Source organism: Salvelinus namaycush, chromosome 15 (assembly GCF_016432855.1).
Source record: "Salvelinus namaycush isolate Seneca chromosome 15, SaNama_1.0, whole genome shotgun sequence".
Classification (NCBI taxonomy): domain Eukaryota; kingdom Metazoa; phylum Chordata; class Actinopteri; order Salmoniformes; family Salmonidae; genus Salvelinus; species Salvelinus namaycush.
Window position 1 is genome coordinate 37,493,586 of NC_052321.1, and position 15,405 is coordinate 37,508,990.

A 15,405-nucleotide genomic window follows, 5' to 3' on the forward strand; every position below is an offset into this window, starting at 1 on the left:
GAGCTTAAAGTTTTCATTACTGACCATCATTTTCACTTGTCTGACCGCTTGCATGATGACGAGTTTCTCACACAACTGGCCTATCTGGGTGATGTTTTTTTCTCCACTGAATGATCCGAATCTAGGATGACAGGGACTCTGCGCAACTATATTCAATGTGGGGGACAAAATTGAGGCTATGATTAAGAAGTTGGAGCGCTTCTCTGACTGAATTAACAAGGACAACACACAGGTCTTTCCATCATTGTGTGATTTTTTGTGTCCAAATGAACTCAAGCTTACGGACAATGTCAAATGTGATATAGCGAAGCACCTGAGTGAGTTGGGTGAGCAATTATGCAGGTACTTTCCGAAACGGACGACACAAACAACTGGATTCATTATCCCTTTCATTCCCTGCCTCCAGTCCACTTACCGATATCTGAACACGAGAGTTTTTTCCAAAATTGCAACAAGCGGTTCTGTGAAAATGTAATTTAATCAGAAGCCACTGCCAGATTTCTGGATAGGGCTGCGCTCAGAGTTTCCTGCTTTAGCAAATCGCACTGTTAAGACACAAATGCCCATTGCAACCACGTACCTATGTGATGGTGGTGTCGTGAGTATTAGTTAATGTGAGGACTGTTGCTCATCGAATGATTAAAGGTTTCTAATTGCGTGATTAAATGAATCAAGTAACTATTAACTCATTAACCTGGGGCACCATGGGAAAATTCGTTTTTTTGGTGTTTCTATTTCCCAAATTAACTCAAAGAATAACAGAATATCGATTTTACAACTGTCGCTAATTAATCAGTTTCCTCTACAATCTCATTCTGAACGTCGCATAATCCGGGAATCTGCACGGACCCGGGTCCCACCAATGAGTTCGTACTACACCAATCTTAGTGGATTATTTATTTACTAGAAAGCTAAAATGATGATAAAAGATACACATACTGTCACGGCCGTCGAAAGAAGTGGACCAAAGTGCAGCGTGGTGAGCGTAGATTTCCTTTTATTATAGAATGTCGCCAACAAAACAAGAAACAAAATAAACGACCGTGAAGCTTCCGAGGGCTATAGTGCCACTAACAAAGTCAACTACCCACAATCACAGGTGGGAAAAAGGGCTGCCTAAGTATGATTCCCAATCAGAGACAACGATAGACAGCTGTCCCTGATTGAGAACCATAGCCGGCCAAAATATAGAAACACAAATCATAGAAATAAAGGACATAGAATGCCCACCCAAATCACACCCTGACCAAACCAAAAAGAGACATAAAAAAGGCTCTCTAAGGTCAGGGCGTGACAGTACCCCCCCCCCTCCCCCCCAAAGGTGCGGACTCCGGCCGCAAAACCTGAACCTATAGGGGAGGCATCTATTCGCGGTGGCGGCTCTGGTGTGGGACGTAGACCCCGCTCCACCTCTGGCTCACCCCACTTTGGTGGCGCCTCTGGTGCGGGGACCCTCGTTGCGGGCCCCGGACTGGGGACCCTCGTTGCGGGCCCCGGACTGGAGACCGTCGCTGGGGGCCCCGGACTGGAGACCGTCGCTGGGGGCCCCGGACTGGAGACCGTCGCTGGGGGCTCCGGACTGGAGACCGTCGCTGGAGGCTCCGGACTGGAGACCGTCGCTGGCGGTCTGGTCCTTGGAGGAGGCACAGGATGAACCAGGCTGAGGAGACCTACTGGAGGCCTGGTCCTTGGAGGAGGGACAGGATGGACCGGGCTGTGGGGGAGCACTGGAGATCTGGTGCGTATCCCTGGCACCACTCTCCCCGGCTGAATGCCCACTTTAGCCCGGCACCTCCAGAGCGCAGGCACAGGTCGAACCGGGCTGTGGGGGAGCACTGGAGATCTGGTGCTTGACACTTGCACCTCTCCTCTTGGCTGAATGCCCACTTTAGCCCGGCACGGGCGGAGCGCAGGCATAGGACGCACTGAGCAGTCACAGCGCACCGGAGACACAGTGCGCAGAGCCGGCGCAGGATACCCTGGGCCGAAACGGCGCACCGGTGACCAAGCGCGCTGAGCTGCCACAATCTGCCCTGGCTGGATGCCCACCCTAGCGTGGCACTTGCGGAGAGCTGGCATATAGCGCACCGGGCTATGAGAGCGCACTGGAGACACCGTGCGCTTTACCGCATAACACGGTGCCTGACCCGTACCACGCTCCTTATGGTAAGCACGGGGATTTGGCTCAGGTCTATACCCTGACTCTGCCACTCCCCCCATGTGCCCCCCCCCCCCAAAACATTTTTTGGGGCTGCCTCTCGTGCTTGCTCCGCTGTGCCAACTCCTCGTTCTGACGCCGTTCCGCCTTTGCTACTTCTAGCTCCTCCTTAGGACGGCGAAATTCACCAGCCTGTGCCCAGGGTCCCTTGCCTTCCAATATCTCCTCCCATGTCCATTCCTCCAGAAAGTGCTGCTCCTCCCGGCCACGCTGCTTGGTCCTTTGGTGGTGGGTAGTTCTGTCACGGCCGTCGAAAGAAGTGGACCAAAGTGCCGCGTGGTGAGCGTACATTTCCTTTTATTATAGAATGTCGCCAACAAAACAAGAAACAAAATAAACGACCGTGAAGCTTCCGAGGGCTATAGTGCCACTAACAAAGTCAACTACCCACAATCACAGGTGGGAAAAAGGGCTTCCTAAGTATGATTCCCAATCAGAGACAACGATAGACAGCTGTCCCTGATTGAGAACCATAGCCGGCCAAAACATAGAAACACAAATCATAGAAATAAAGGACATAGAATGCCCACCCAAATCACACCTTGACCAAACATAAAAAAAGGCTCTCTAAGGTCAGGGCGTGATATAATACACAAAACACAGTCTAGGCTATTGATTAGAACTTAGTATAACGGGCCAACACACTATGGCGCGTGTTACCCAAAATGGGGATTTAAAGAGAGAGAAAAAGAGAAAGTACACGGGAGAAATATACATTTGAGTGCATTTGTCAGCTATGCTTATTTTAACCCTAGCCTTGCCCCGAACTGCCGCTCTTATGGGTCAGAATATAATGATGTAATTACGTGTGGGAGGTCTCAGATGGGAAGCTCCGCGTGGGTCGTTTAGGCTTCTCAATGACGCACTTCTCCGGCGCAACTCTCTGGTTGTCCTCACGATGTCAGTGTCCTTTTGGTCTGATTCCTCGCCCTTGCTCTGGGAGGGGTCTTCTGAGGACAGACAGCTCTGTAGATCAGGGCTCACAGCGTAGGAATGAAACAGTGTAGATACCACGATTTGATGGAGAGTGGCGGTTAGGTGGTCCGGCTTGAATTCACCCGCTTAGAAACAGCTACTCATCAGTAGCATGGGTAGAAAAAGATTTCTTTGTCTTCAACCTTGGGTTGAGTTTTGGGTTCGTTGACTTTTCAGACCTTGGCTGCAGCTTGGGTCACTTAGTCTGGTCTGTTAATTCTTAACTCTCATGTCTTATACCCTCGGGTCAGAAGTGGGCGTATCCGCCTTTAGGGCAATTCTCTGAGCGTACCAAGTTAAGAGGCAAGGTCTAGATTTTACTAAATTTTAGACAACTAACTTCACATTTCATCTTTACCAAAACATTCTCTTTGATTTGGACATTTTCCACACAACGTACAATGTATAAACATCAAGCATATCCTAGGAAAACTCTTACAGTTACAATGTTTTCGTAATAACGTCATCTATTAACCTTTAATAACAAAACAAAAATGACATACATTTTCATATTCCATCTATCTTCATGACCACCATTGTGGCTGACGGAAACCATTGTTCCAAAGTCCCTTTATTGCATGTTTAATGTTCTGAGGCTGGTTCTCCATAGTGACAGGACAAAGGAATGTTGTCTGTGGCCTAAGATTTACCATGGGTGTGAGGGGTCATAAATCCCCCACATCTTTAGACCCCTAGATCTCTCCTCCTCTGTTGGGGGTGAGAGATAATCTGTAGGGTTGTGGTCTCCTGTAACCTGACCTGATCAGGACAGTCATGATAGTGGATTCTCCGCCCTCACTAGCATGAAAACTAAATACTGGCGTGTGTGGAAAATGATTTAAGACTGAGACTCTCTCCCACACAACCCAACATTGCAGAGTTAGGCGTATCCTTTCAAGCACACCCTTCTCATTAAATTATTGATTATTATTATATTATTATTTGTGCCCTGGTCCTATAAGAGCTCTTTGTCACTTCCCACGAGCCAGGTTGTGACAAAAACTCACACTCATTCTTATGTTTAATTAATGTATCGTATAGTGTGTGTGTGGCAATCTTACAATGATGGCAATAAAACAACATTTGCGAGTGCGCTGACCCTGGTGCTAGAGGGGGTACGCAGCTGGCGGTTGAATGTTTGAAGGGGTACGGGACTATAAAAAGTTTGGGAACCACTGCTCTAGATTAATCAGCTCAATTAAGTGTAGCAAAGCAGTCAAACTTTGAGTATTTGGTCCCATTGTCTTTGCTACAATGACTACATCAAGCTTGTTTTGGTGGTGTTTTGGAAGACCTTTTGCCCAATAGTATCTGAATGGTGAATGATGACTGGAGTAATTCTCTTTATAAGTGAGCAGATGATGTTACGTTCGTCATAATGAGGAGACCAAGGCGCAGCGTGATTAGCGAACATACCTCTTTAATAAAAGAGAGAACACTGAACAGAACTAAACAAAACAACAAAACGAACCGTGAAGCAATATGGCTAGTGCAGAACAGGCAACTAAACATAGAATAACAGCCCACAAAATACCCAAGGAATATGGCTACCTAAATATGGTCCCCAATCAGAGACAACGATAAACAGCTGCCTCTGATTGAGAACCAATCTAGGCAACCATAGACATATAAACACCTAGACTAGAAAAAAACCCTAGACATACAAAAACCCCTAGACAATACAAAAACTAAACAAACCACCCTTGTCACACCCTGACCTAACCAAATAATAAAGAAAACAAAGATAACTAAGGTCAGGGCGTGACAGATGAGATGTTTCTGAAGACACCTATATTAATCCTGATAATGCCATTTAAGAAGAAACATGAATAATGATGAATGAGAAAGTTACAGAGGCTACAACAAAACATGTAGCATCTCACCATTACCAATAACAGGGGAGATTAGCATATTTGGGAGGGGGAGTATGATCTTTTTGCCTCTGTAACCTTCTCACTCATCATTATTAATGATCTATTCATGATTATCCATAATCATGGTAGCATCCACATGAATGTAGAAATGTTCAGATACATATTATATTCTTAATAACAATAAAAGTGACTCCAAAATGGTAGACATTATTCACCATTCAGTTCCTGTTAGGCAAAACATAACCCAAAACATAACCCGAATAAACTGCAAATGCATCCAATGAGCTTCTAGAGTCACAAGCTTGATGTAGTCATTGTGTGCAAGGAATATGGGATCAAATACGACACTTTTGACTACTTTAAATCACTTAATTGAGCTGATTAATCTAGAGGTTCACATACTTTTTCCAAAAAATAAGTTGAATGTTGGACCAATTTGCTCAATAAAAAATGTAAAAGTGTTATTTGTTTAATCATGTTCACTTGATCTATTATTAGAACTTAGATGAAGATCTGATCATATTTTAGGCCAAATGTATGCAGAAATACAGAAAATACTGAAGGGTTCACAACCTTTCTCTCACTAGGGTACGTGGGACGCTAGCGTCCCACCTGGCCAACATCCAGTGAAATTGCAGAGCGCCAAATTCAAAAACAGAAATACTCATTATAAAAATTCATAAAACATACAAGTGTTATCCATCGATTTAAAGATTAACTTCTTGTTAATCCAACCACGGTTTCAGATTTCAAAAAGGCTTTACAGCGAAAGCATACCATGCGATTATCTGAGAACAGCGCTCAGCAGACAAATCATTACAAACAGTTACCAGCCAAGTAGAGGAGTTACAGAAGTCAGAAATAGAGATAAAATTAATCACTTACCTTTGATGATCTTCATATGGTTGCACTCCCATTTACTCAATAAATGTCCGTTTTGTTCGATAAAGTCCGTTTATATCCAAAAACCTCAGTTTTGTTCGCGCGTTATGTTCAGTAATCCACAGGCTCAAACGCAGTCACAACAGGCAGACGAAAAATCCAAATAGTATCCATAAAGTTCGTAGAACCATTTCAAACAATGTTTATAATAAATCCTCAGGTTGTTTTTAGTCATAATAATCAATAATATTTCAACCGGACAATAACGTCGTCAATATAAAAGGTAAACAAGAAAGGCGCGCTCTAGGTCGTGCGCATGAAAAAGCTCTGGGACACTGCAGTGTCCACTCATTCAGAGTGGTCTTACTCCCTAATTTTTCAGAATACAAGCCTGAAACAATTTCTATAGACTGTTGACATCTAGTGGAAGCCATAGGAAGTGCAATTTGAGTCCTAAGTCAATGGATACTGTAATGGCATTCAATAGAAAACTACAAACATAAAAGAATCCCACTTCCTGGATGGATTTTTTTCAGGTTTTCGCCTGCCAAATCAGTTCTGTTATACTCACAGACATTATTTTAACAGTTTTGGAAACTTTAGAGTGTTTTCTATCCAAATCTAATGTTATGCATATCCTAGCTTCTGGGCCTGAGTAGCAGGCAGTTTACTTTTGGCACGCTTTTCATTTGGAAATTAAAATAGTGCCCCCTACCCTAGTGTTAACATAGCATAGAATAACATAATGTAACATAGCTTAACATAATGTAACATAACATAACACAGCACAGCACAGCAACAGAACAGTGCTATTACTTACTCTCTGGCCAGCGAAGAGTATTTGTACATAAGGGTCCACAAGGTCCTTGTTCTCCCCAATGAAAGCCTTCTTGACATTAGCCATGATGCTGGTGTTCATCTTGGGAAGGCCCTCAGCTCTGTAGATCTTCACATAGTAGCGAGCCCACTGACGCTCCGCGGGAACCCCCTCAGGTAACAGCAGGTTACTGAAACCACAGAATTAAAGACAAACACTTGTAACACGTTGCATTGTATCTCTATGACTCAAACAGCAATAGAAAGTAATCAAGAATTGTGAGATGGGAGAGCTTTCACAGGAACTCTAGAGCTTGGCCTATTGCTGCTTTTATTGCTACAGTATTACGACTACAGTTTTACTACTACAGTATTATTACTACATTATTACTACTACAGTATTACCACTGCAGTATTATTACCACAGTATTACTGATAAATTATGACTACCACGGTATTATTACTACATTATTACTACTACAGTTTTACTTATACATTATTACTACTACAGCACTGCTACTGCAGTATTATTACTGCAGTATTACGTATACATTATTAATACTACAGTATTATTACCACAGTATAATTACCACAGTATTATTACTGCAGTATTACCACTACAGTATTACTACCGCAGCATTGCCACAGTATTAGCGATAAATTAATACCACTACAGTATTATCACAACATTATTACCACCACAGTATTATTGCTACAGTATTACTACTGCAGTATTATTACTACAGTACTATTACTACAGTGTTACCGATAAATTATTACTAGCGCAGTAGTATTACTACATTATTACTACTGCAGTGGTATTACCACATTATTACTACAGTATTACTACTGCAGTATTTTTTCCCACAGTATTACCGATACATTATTACCACTACAGTATTATTACTACTACAGTATTACTACTGCTGTATTATTACTACAGTATTACTGATAAATTATTACTACTACAGTATTATTACTACATTATTACCGATGAGTTATTACTACTACAGTATTATTACTACATTATTACTACACTATTATTACTGCACTATTATTACTAAATTACTACTACAGTATTACTACTACATTATTACTACTACACTCATATCCCCAATAATATGTTGGTCGTTTACCCTTCTATGTCATCTTCATCGGTTTCGGTGGCCTTGTGTGGAGTCTTGATGTTGTCTCCTTTCCCCACGACGGCGATGTCACATTTAATGTAACCTTTGCACCCGGCAGTGATGTCATCAGGGTCAGAGAGAAGGGCCCATTTGTGGAAAAACTGGTGTTCTATTAGACAAAAATAATTTTAAAAAGCCACATTCATATGTGAGGTATACTGATCAGTACCAGAGTCATAGAGTATAGACATAGGTCACTAGAAGCTACTATGTTTCCAACTATTTCTCCCTGACCTGGATGCGAGTAGACGGTGCCTACATCCAGTTTGAAAGAGCCAACCAGAGTCCCACTACGCAGGAGGTTCTTGGAGTGGATTACCTGAGGGATGGATGAGCAAAGTGAAGATTGCAATGTGCATCATTAATATGTGACCTGAGTTGAATTTTATGAATGACTGTATAAATGATGGACACAGTGATCGAATCGAATCAAATTGTATTTGTCACATGCGCCGAATACAACAGGTGTAGTAGACCTTATAGTGAAATGCTTACTTACAAGCCCTTAACCAACAATGCTTTAAGAAGTGAAGAAGAAAAACGTGTTAACTAAAAAAAGATAGAAAATAAAAGTAACAAATAATTAAACAGCAGCAGTTAACTTCTACTTGGTACTCATCCCGGATCCGGGAGCACCCTCATCAGTAAAAAAGCTGACTAGCATAGCCTAGCATAGCGCCACAAGTAAATACTAGCATCTAAATATCATGAAATCACAAGTCCAAGACACCAGATGAAAGATACACATCTTGTGAATCCAGCCATCATTTCCGATTGTTTAAATGTTTTACAGGGAAAACACAATATGTATTTCTATTAGCTAACCACGATAGCAAAAGACCCAACTTTTTTTTTTCACAATTTTTTTACTGCATAGGTAGCTATCACAAATTCGACCAAATAAAGATATAAATAGTCACTAACCAAGAAACAACTTTATCAGATGACAGTCTTATAACAGATTTATTGTATAGCATATGTTTTGTTAGAAAAATGTGCATATTTCAGGTATAAATCATAGTTTTACATTGCAGCCACCATCACAACTCTCACCAAAGCAGCTAGAATAACTACAGAAACCAACGTGAAATACTCATACTCATCATAAAACATTTATGAAAAATACACGGTGTACAGCAAATGAAAGACAAACATCTTGTGAATCCAGCCAATATTTCAGATTTGTTAAGTGTTTTACAGCGAAAACACAATATAGCATTATATTAGCTTACTACAATAGCCTACCACACAACCGCATTGATTCAACATAACATTAGCGATAGCGAATAAACCAGCAAAAGATATACATTTTTTCACTAACCTTCTCAAACTTCATCAGATGACAGTCCTATAACATCATATTACACAATACATATATGGTTTGTTCGAAAATGTGCATATTTAGCGGTACAATTCGTGGTTGAACAATGTGAATAAGTAGCCAAAATTCAAACAATTTGTCCGGAGATATCTTGGAGAGGCACCTAATCTAATCAATAACTAATCATAAACTTGACTAAAAATTACAGGTTGGACAGCAAATTAAAGATACACTAGTTCTTAATGCAACCGCTGTGTTAGATTTTTTAAAATAACGTTACTACGACATACAGCTTACGTTATAGCGAGACAGCGCCGAAATTAATGGCGGAATATTAGTCTAAACATTTTCGACAGAAATACGAATTACCATCATAAATTGTTCCTACTATTTGATGAGCTTCCATCAGAATCTTTTACAAGTTGTCCTTTGTCCAGAATAATCGTTGTTCGGTTGTAGAATGTCGTCTTCATCTGTGGAATTAGCAGCCAACGCTAGCCATGTGTCCAACTCACCATAACGCAAAACAAAGAAAATACAGAAAATCGCAATATACTGATATAAACTGATATAACTCGGTTTAAAATAACTACATTATGATGTTTTTAACACATATATCAAATTAAAGCCGGAGAGCCGGAGATATCTAACTTATAAAACAAAAGCTTTTCAGAGCGCAATGCTGACGTCCCTCTCGCATCAGGCCAAACGATGAAAAGACCAGGCTTTCCGTTCCAAGACGTCTTGTTCGGCCTCAGATCTAGCTAGACACCCCATTCCAACTCTCACTGCCTACTGACATCTAGTGGAAGGCGTATGCAGTGCATGTAGACCCATAGATTCCATGCAAATTAATAAACTGACCCTGGAACAGAGCCCTCGATTTCAGATTTTTCAGTTCCTGACAGGAAGTTTGCTGCAAAATGAGCTCTGTTTTACTCACAGATATAATTCAAACGGTTTTAGAAACTAGAGAGTGTTTTCTATCCAATAGTAATAATAATATGCATATTGTACGAGCAAGAATTGAGTATGAGGCAGTTTAATTTGGGAACGATTTTTTACAAAGTGAAAATGGCGCCCCCCTATTGAGAAAATTAAATAACAATAGCAATAGCAATAGCAAGGCTATATACAGGGGGTACCAGTACAGAGTGAATGTGCGGTGGCACTGGTTAGTCGAGGTAATTGAGGAAATATTAACATGTAGGTCGAGTTAAAGTGACCATGCATAGATAATAAACAGAGAGTAGCAGCAGCGTAAAAGAGGGGTCTGGGTAGCCCTTTGATTAGCTGTTCAGGAGTCTTATGGCTTGGGGATAGAGGCTGTTAAGAAGCCTCTTGAACCTAGACTTGGCGCTCCGGTACCGCTTGCCGTGCGGTAGCAGAGAGAACAGTCTATGACTTGGGTGGCTGGAGTCTTTGAACATTTTTAGGGCCTTCCTCTAACACCGCCTGGTATAGAGGTCCTGGATGGCGGGAGGCTTGGCCCCAGTGATGTACTAGGCCGTACGCACTACCCTCTATAGTGCTTTGTGGTCGGAGGCCGAGCAGTTGCCATACCAGGCAGTGATGAAACCAGTCAGGAGGCTCTCGATGATGCAGCTGTAGAGCCTTTTGAGGATCTGAGGACCCATGCCAAATCTTTTCAGTCTCCTGAGGGGGAATAGGCTTTGTCGTGCCCTCTTCACAACTGTCTTAGTGTGTTTGGACCATGATAGTTTGTTGGTGATGTGGACACCAAGGAACTTAAAGCTCTCAACCTGTTCCACTACAGCTCCATAGATGAGAATGGGGGCGTGCTCAGTCCTCCTTTCCCTATAGTCCACAATCATCTCCTTTGTCTTGATCATGTTGAGGGAGAGGTTGTTGTCCTGGCACCACATGGCCAGGTCTCTGACCTCCTCCCTATAGGCTGTCTCGTTGTTGTCGGTGATCAGGCCTACCACTGTTGTGTCATCGTCAAACTTGATGATGGTGTTGGAGTCGTGCTTGGCCATGCAGTCATGAGAGAACAGGGAGTATAGGAGGGGACTCCGCACGCACCCCTGGGGGCCCCCGTGTTGAGGATCAGCGTGGCGGATGGGTTGTTCCCTACCCTTACCACCTGGGGGCAGCCCGTCAGGAAGTCCAGGATCCAGTTGCAGAGGGAGGTGTTTAGTCCCAGGGTCCTTAGCTTAGTGATGAGCTTTGAGAGCACTATGGTGTTGAATGCTGAGCTGTAGTCAATGAATAGCATTCTCACATAGGTGTTCCTTTTGTCCAGGTGGGAAAGGGCAGTGTTGAGTGCAATAGAGATTGCATCATCTGTGGATCTGTTGGGGCAGTACGCAAATTGGAGTGGGTCTAGGGTTTCTGGAATAATGGTGTTGATGTGAACCATGACCAGCCTTTCAAAGCACTTCATGGCTACAGACGTGAGACCTACGGGTCGGTAGTCATTTAGGCATTTTACCTTAGTGTTCTTAGTCACAGGGACTATGGTGGTCTGTTTGAAACATGTTGTTATTACAGACTCAGTAAGGGACAGGTTGAAAAAGTCAGTGAAGACACTTGCCAGTTGGTCAGCGCATGCTCAGAGTACACGTTCTGGTAATCCGTCTGGCCCTGCGGCCTTGTGAATGAATGTTGACCTGTGTAAAGGTCTTACTCACATCGGCTACGTAGAGAGTGATCACACAGTCATCCAGAACAGCTGATGCTCTCATGCATGCTTCAGTGTTACTTGCCTCGAAGTGAGCATAGAAGTAATTTAGCTCGTCTGGTAGGCTCGTGTCACTGGGCAGCTCACGGCTGTGCTTCCCTTTGTAGTCTGTAATACTGGAGTTTGCAAGCCCTGCCACATCCGACGAGCGTCGGAGTCGGTGTAGTACTATTCAATCTTAGTCCTGTATTGACACTGTGCCTGTTTGATGGTTCGTCGGAGGGCATAGCGGGATTTCATATAAGCTTCCGGGTTAGAGTCCCGCTCCTTGAAAGCGGCAGCTCTACCCTTTAGCTCAGTGCAGATGTTGCCTGTAATCCATGGCTTCTGGTTGGGGTATGTACGTACGGTCACTGTGGGGACAACGTCATCGATGCACTTGTTGATGAAGCCAGTGACTGATGTGGTGTACTCCTCAATACCATCGGAAGAATCCCGGAACATATTCCAGTCTGTGCTAGTAAAACAGTCCTGTAGCTTAGCATCTGCTTCATCTGACCACTTTCTTATTAAATTCAAATCAAATAAAATCATTGCTCGTTGCTCTCCGTTCATTTAGATAGGGAGGGTAATTATTTCATAACTGTTTGTTTGTATTGTGGTAAAGCTACTCACCGAAAGCTTCAGGATCTTGTCAAACATAACATCAGGTGGGACGTGGAAGTCAAAGACAAAATACTAAAAGAGAAATGTGACGTAAAATAAATGTATCAGTGTCATGAAGTTTTCTGTTAAAATGTGTAAATTTATTGAAATTATACATGTAGCTTTATTGATGACCATACATGTAATTACAACCCTTTAGACCTTGTTATCATCATCATCATTCTCCTCATCAACCCCCTCCTTCTTATCATCAAACTCATCATTCCAGGGCAGGTTGGTTACCTCATTGTAGTATGGGCAGTTTGTCGACTCCTTCATCTGAGTGTACTTCTTATCGTCTCCGATCTCCACACAGACTACTGGATCCATGTTCAGCCCCACTAGCTGCCTGGCCTCTATGACGGTAACACTAACCTGGTAAAATAGGGTTATCATGTATAAACACTCTTTATTATAGCAATGTTTTTTAGATGCTGATTATTCCTTGATTCATTGAACATATATTTAAATTTACTTGGAAATCCATTGGTCTCCCGGCACTAGGTTCCATCTTAATGTCTGGTTTTGATCTGATGTTATAGACATGTTAGAAACATGTTTCAGTGTGATTAAATCAATGCAGACTTTCATTTCAGAATTCTGTAAACTACAAGATACTACATTGTAAACAATGTAATTGAATCATTAGTCTTCAATCCAAAACTCAGAGTTTGCTTCTATGTTATCTAACTCTATAGAATTGTATTTTATGTGTAAATTGAACTGCAAACCACAAGCAACATAGAACTGTGCTCTGTGCTTACCTCTTGTTGGAGACATTTGTGGTGACGGCTGTGACTGAGGCCAGGGAGATGGTGTCGGGGTCAGGACCCCCTCCCCCTCCCATCCCTCCCATGAAGTCCAGGTCCTCTGTCTCCAAGATGGCTGCCTCATCGCCTGGACAATCACAGTCAAGGAGGCCACACCTGTCAGAACAGCCTGACAGGATGACGATAGCTAAGCTTGACAACCACCCTTTTAGGTTGTTTGTGTCACTTTTTGTATTGTTTTTATTTTTGTTTGAATTTAAGTTTAATGTTATTATTTTCAATGTATCATAGGATATGTTAAACATTTTCCTCTATATTTTTCTCTTTTTTCAGAGAGTATCAGAGAGTGATTAGGACCAAAGCTTGTATGAAAGCATTTGGTGTAGCTCCATTATTATTACAAGAAACAATTGGGGTGGGTGGTGTGTGTGTGTGTGTGTGTGTGTGTGTGTGTGTGTGTGTGTGTGTGTGTGTGTGTGTGTGTGTGTGTGTGTGTGTGTGTGTGTGTGTGTGTGTGTGTGTGTGTGTGTATATGTGTGTATATATGTGTGTATATATGTGTGTGTGTGTGTGTGTGTGTGTGTGTGTGTGTGTGTGTGTGTGTGTGTGTGTGTGTGTGTGTGTGTGTGTGTGTGTGTGTGTGTGTGTGTGTGTGTGTGTGTGTGTGTGTGTTGTAGCATACTGTACCTCTTCCTCCTTTTCCGTGGTCTGACTTATGGCCACGTGATTTCTTCATGATTCAGAAGAGTCCTTTTCTAGCTCTGTGAAGTAAATAGAATTCAGGTAATTTTGTGGGAGGTTCTTGATTGCGACATAGACTACGTTTTTTAATTAATAAATAAACAAATAGTGCACTGTGGATTCGATTGATTTGAGCTTTTAGGATCCCTATATAGTGCACTACTTTTGACCAGAGCCCAAGTGCAATATGTAGGGAATAGGGTGCCATTTCAGACACACATCAGTCTCCTCTTATGGCAGAGTATAACAGTTAGTGGATGCGTCACAAATGGCAACCAATTTCCAATATAGTGCACTACTTTTGACCAGAGCCCTATGGGTGAATAGGGTGCCATTTGAGACTAAACCAGTGTATTTCTTAAGGCAGGTAGCCTGGTTTCCACCACACCCTCTTATGGCTCCGATTAGGAGTTTAAATCATTCACATCCCATAACCTTAATACAGTGTCTTCAGAAAGTATTCGTACCTCTTGACTTTTTCCACATTTTATTGTGTTACAGCCTGAATTCCAAGTGGATTACATTGGTTTTCCCCCCTCAACTCTCACCCAGCTACACATACATAATGAAAAAGTGAAAACATGTTTTTAGAAATGTTTTCAAATGTATTGAAAATGAAATACAGAAATAGCTGATTTACCCCTGTGTCAATACATGTTAGAATCCCCTTTGGCAGCAATGAAAGCTGTGGGTCTTTCTGGGTAAGTCTCTAAGAGCTTTGCACACCTGGACTTTTTTGAAACAATTTTATTTTTCAAGCTCTGTCAAGTTCGTTGATGATCATTGCTAGACAGCCATTATCAAGTCTTGTCATAGATTTTCGAGCCAATTTAAGTAAAAACTGTAACTAGGCCACTTAGGAACATTCAATGCCGTCTTGGTAAGCAACTCAAGTGTATATTTGGCCTTGTGTTTTAGGCTATTGCTGAAAGGTGAATTTGTCTCCCAGTGTCTGACGGAAGGTAGACTGAACCAGGTTTTCTTCTGGGATTTTGCCTGTGCTTAGCTCTATTCTGTTTCTTTTTATCCCAAAAAATTCCCTAGTCCATGCCAATGACAAGCATACCCATAACATAATGCAGCCACACATATGCTTGAAAATATGAAGAGTGGTACTCAGTGATGTGTTGTATTGGATTTGCCCCAAAGATAACGGTTTGTATTCAATTCATATCTTTGCCACATTTTTTGCAGATTTACTTTAGTGCCTTATTACAAACAGGATGCATGTTTTGAAACATTTGTATTCTGTACCTGCTTCTTTCTTTTCAC

At 42.2% G+C, this 15,405-nt stretch overlaps 1 protein-coding gene across 1 annotated transcript in view; it reads right to left on the bottom strand.

Annotated features, from left to right (window-relative positions):
• LOC120060066 (otoferlin-like) overlaps nucleotides 1-14,128 on the bottom strand; it is a 46,477-nt gene extending 32,349 nt beyond the window's left edge. Inside the window, exons 1-8 of the mRNA XM_039009131.1 lie at nucleotides 14,080-14,128; nucleotides 13,387-13,519; nucleotides 13,098-13,152; nucleotides 12,866-12,997; nucleotides 12,593-12,655; nucleotides 8,187-8,271; nucleotides 7,902-8,061; nucleotides 6,770-6,956 (exon numbers count right to left, since the gene is read on the bottom strand). Coding sequence (XP_038865059.1) covers nucleotides 6,770-6,956; nucleotides 7,902-8,061; nucleotides 8,187-8,271; nucleotides 12,593-12,655; nucleotides 12,866-12,997; nucleotides 13,098-13,152; nucleotides 13,387-13,519; nucleotides 14,080-14,128 — 864 coding nt within the window. The remainder of the gene's footprint in view (nucleotides 1-6,769; nucleotides 6,957-7,901; nucleotides 8,062-8,186; nucleotides 8,272-12,592; nucleotides 12,656-12,865; nucleotides 12,998-13,097; nucleotides 13,153-13,386; nucleotides 13,520-14,079) is intronic.
• Nucleotides 14,129-15,405: the final 1,277 nt, after the last annotated feature.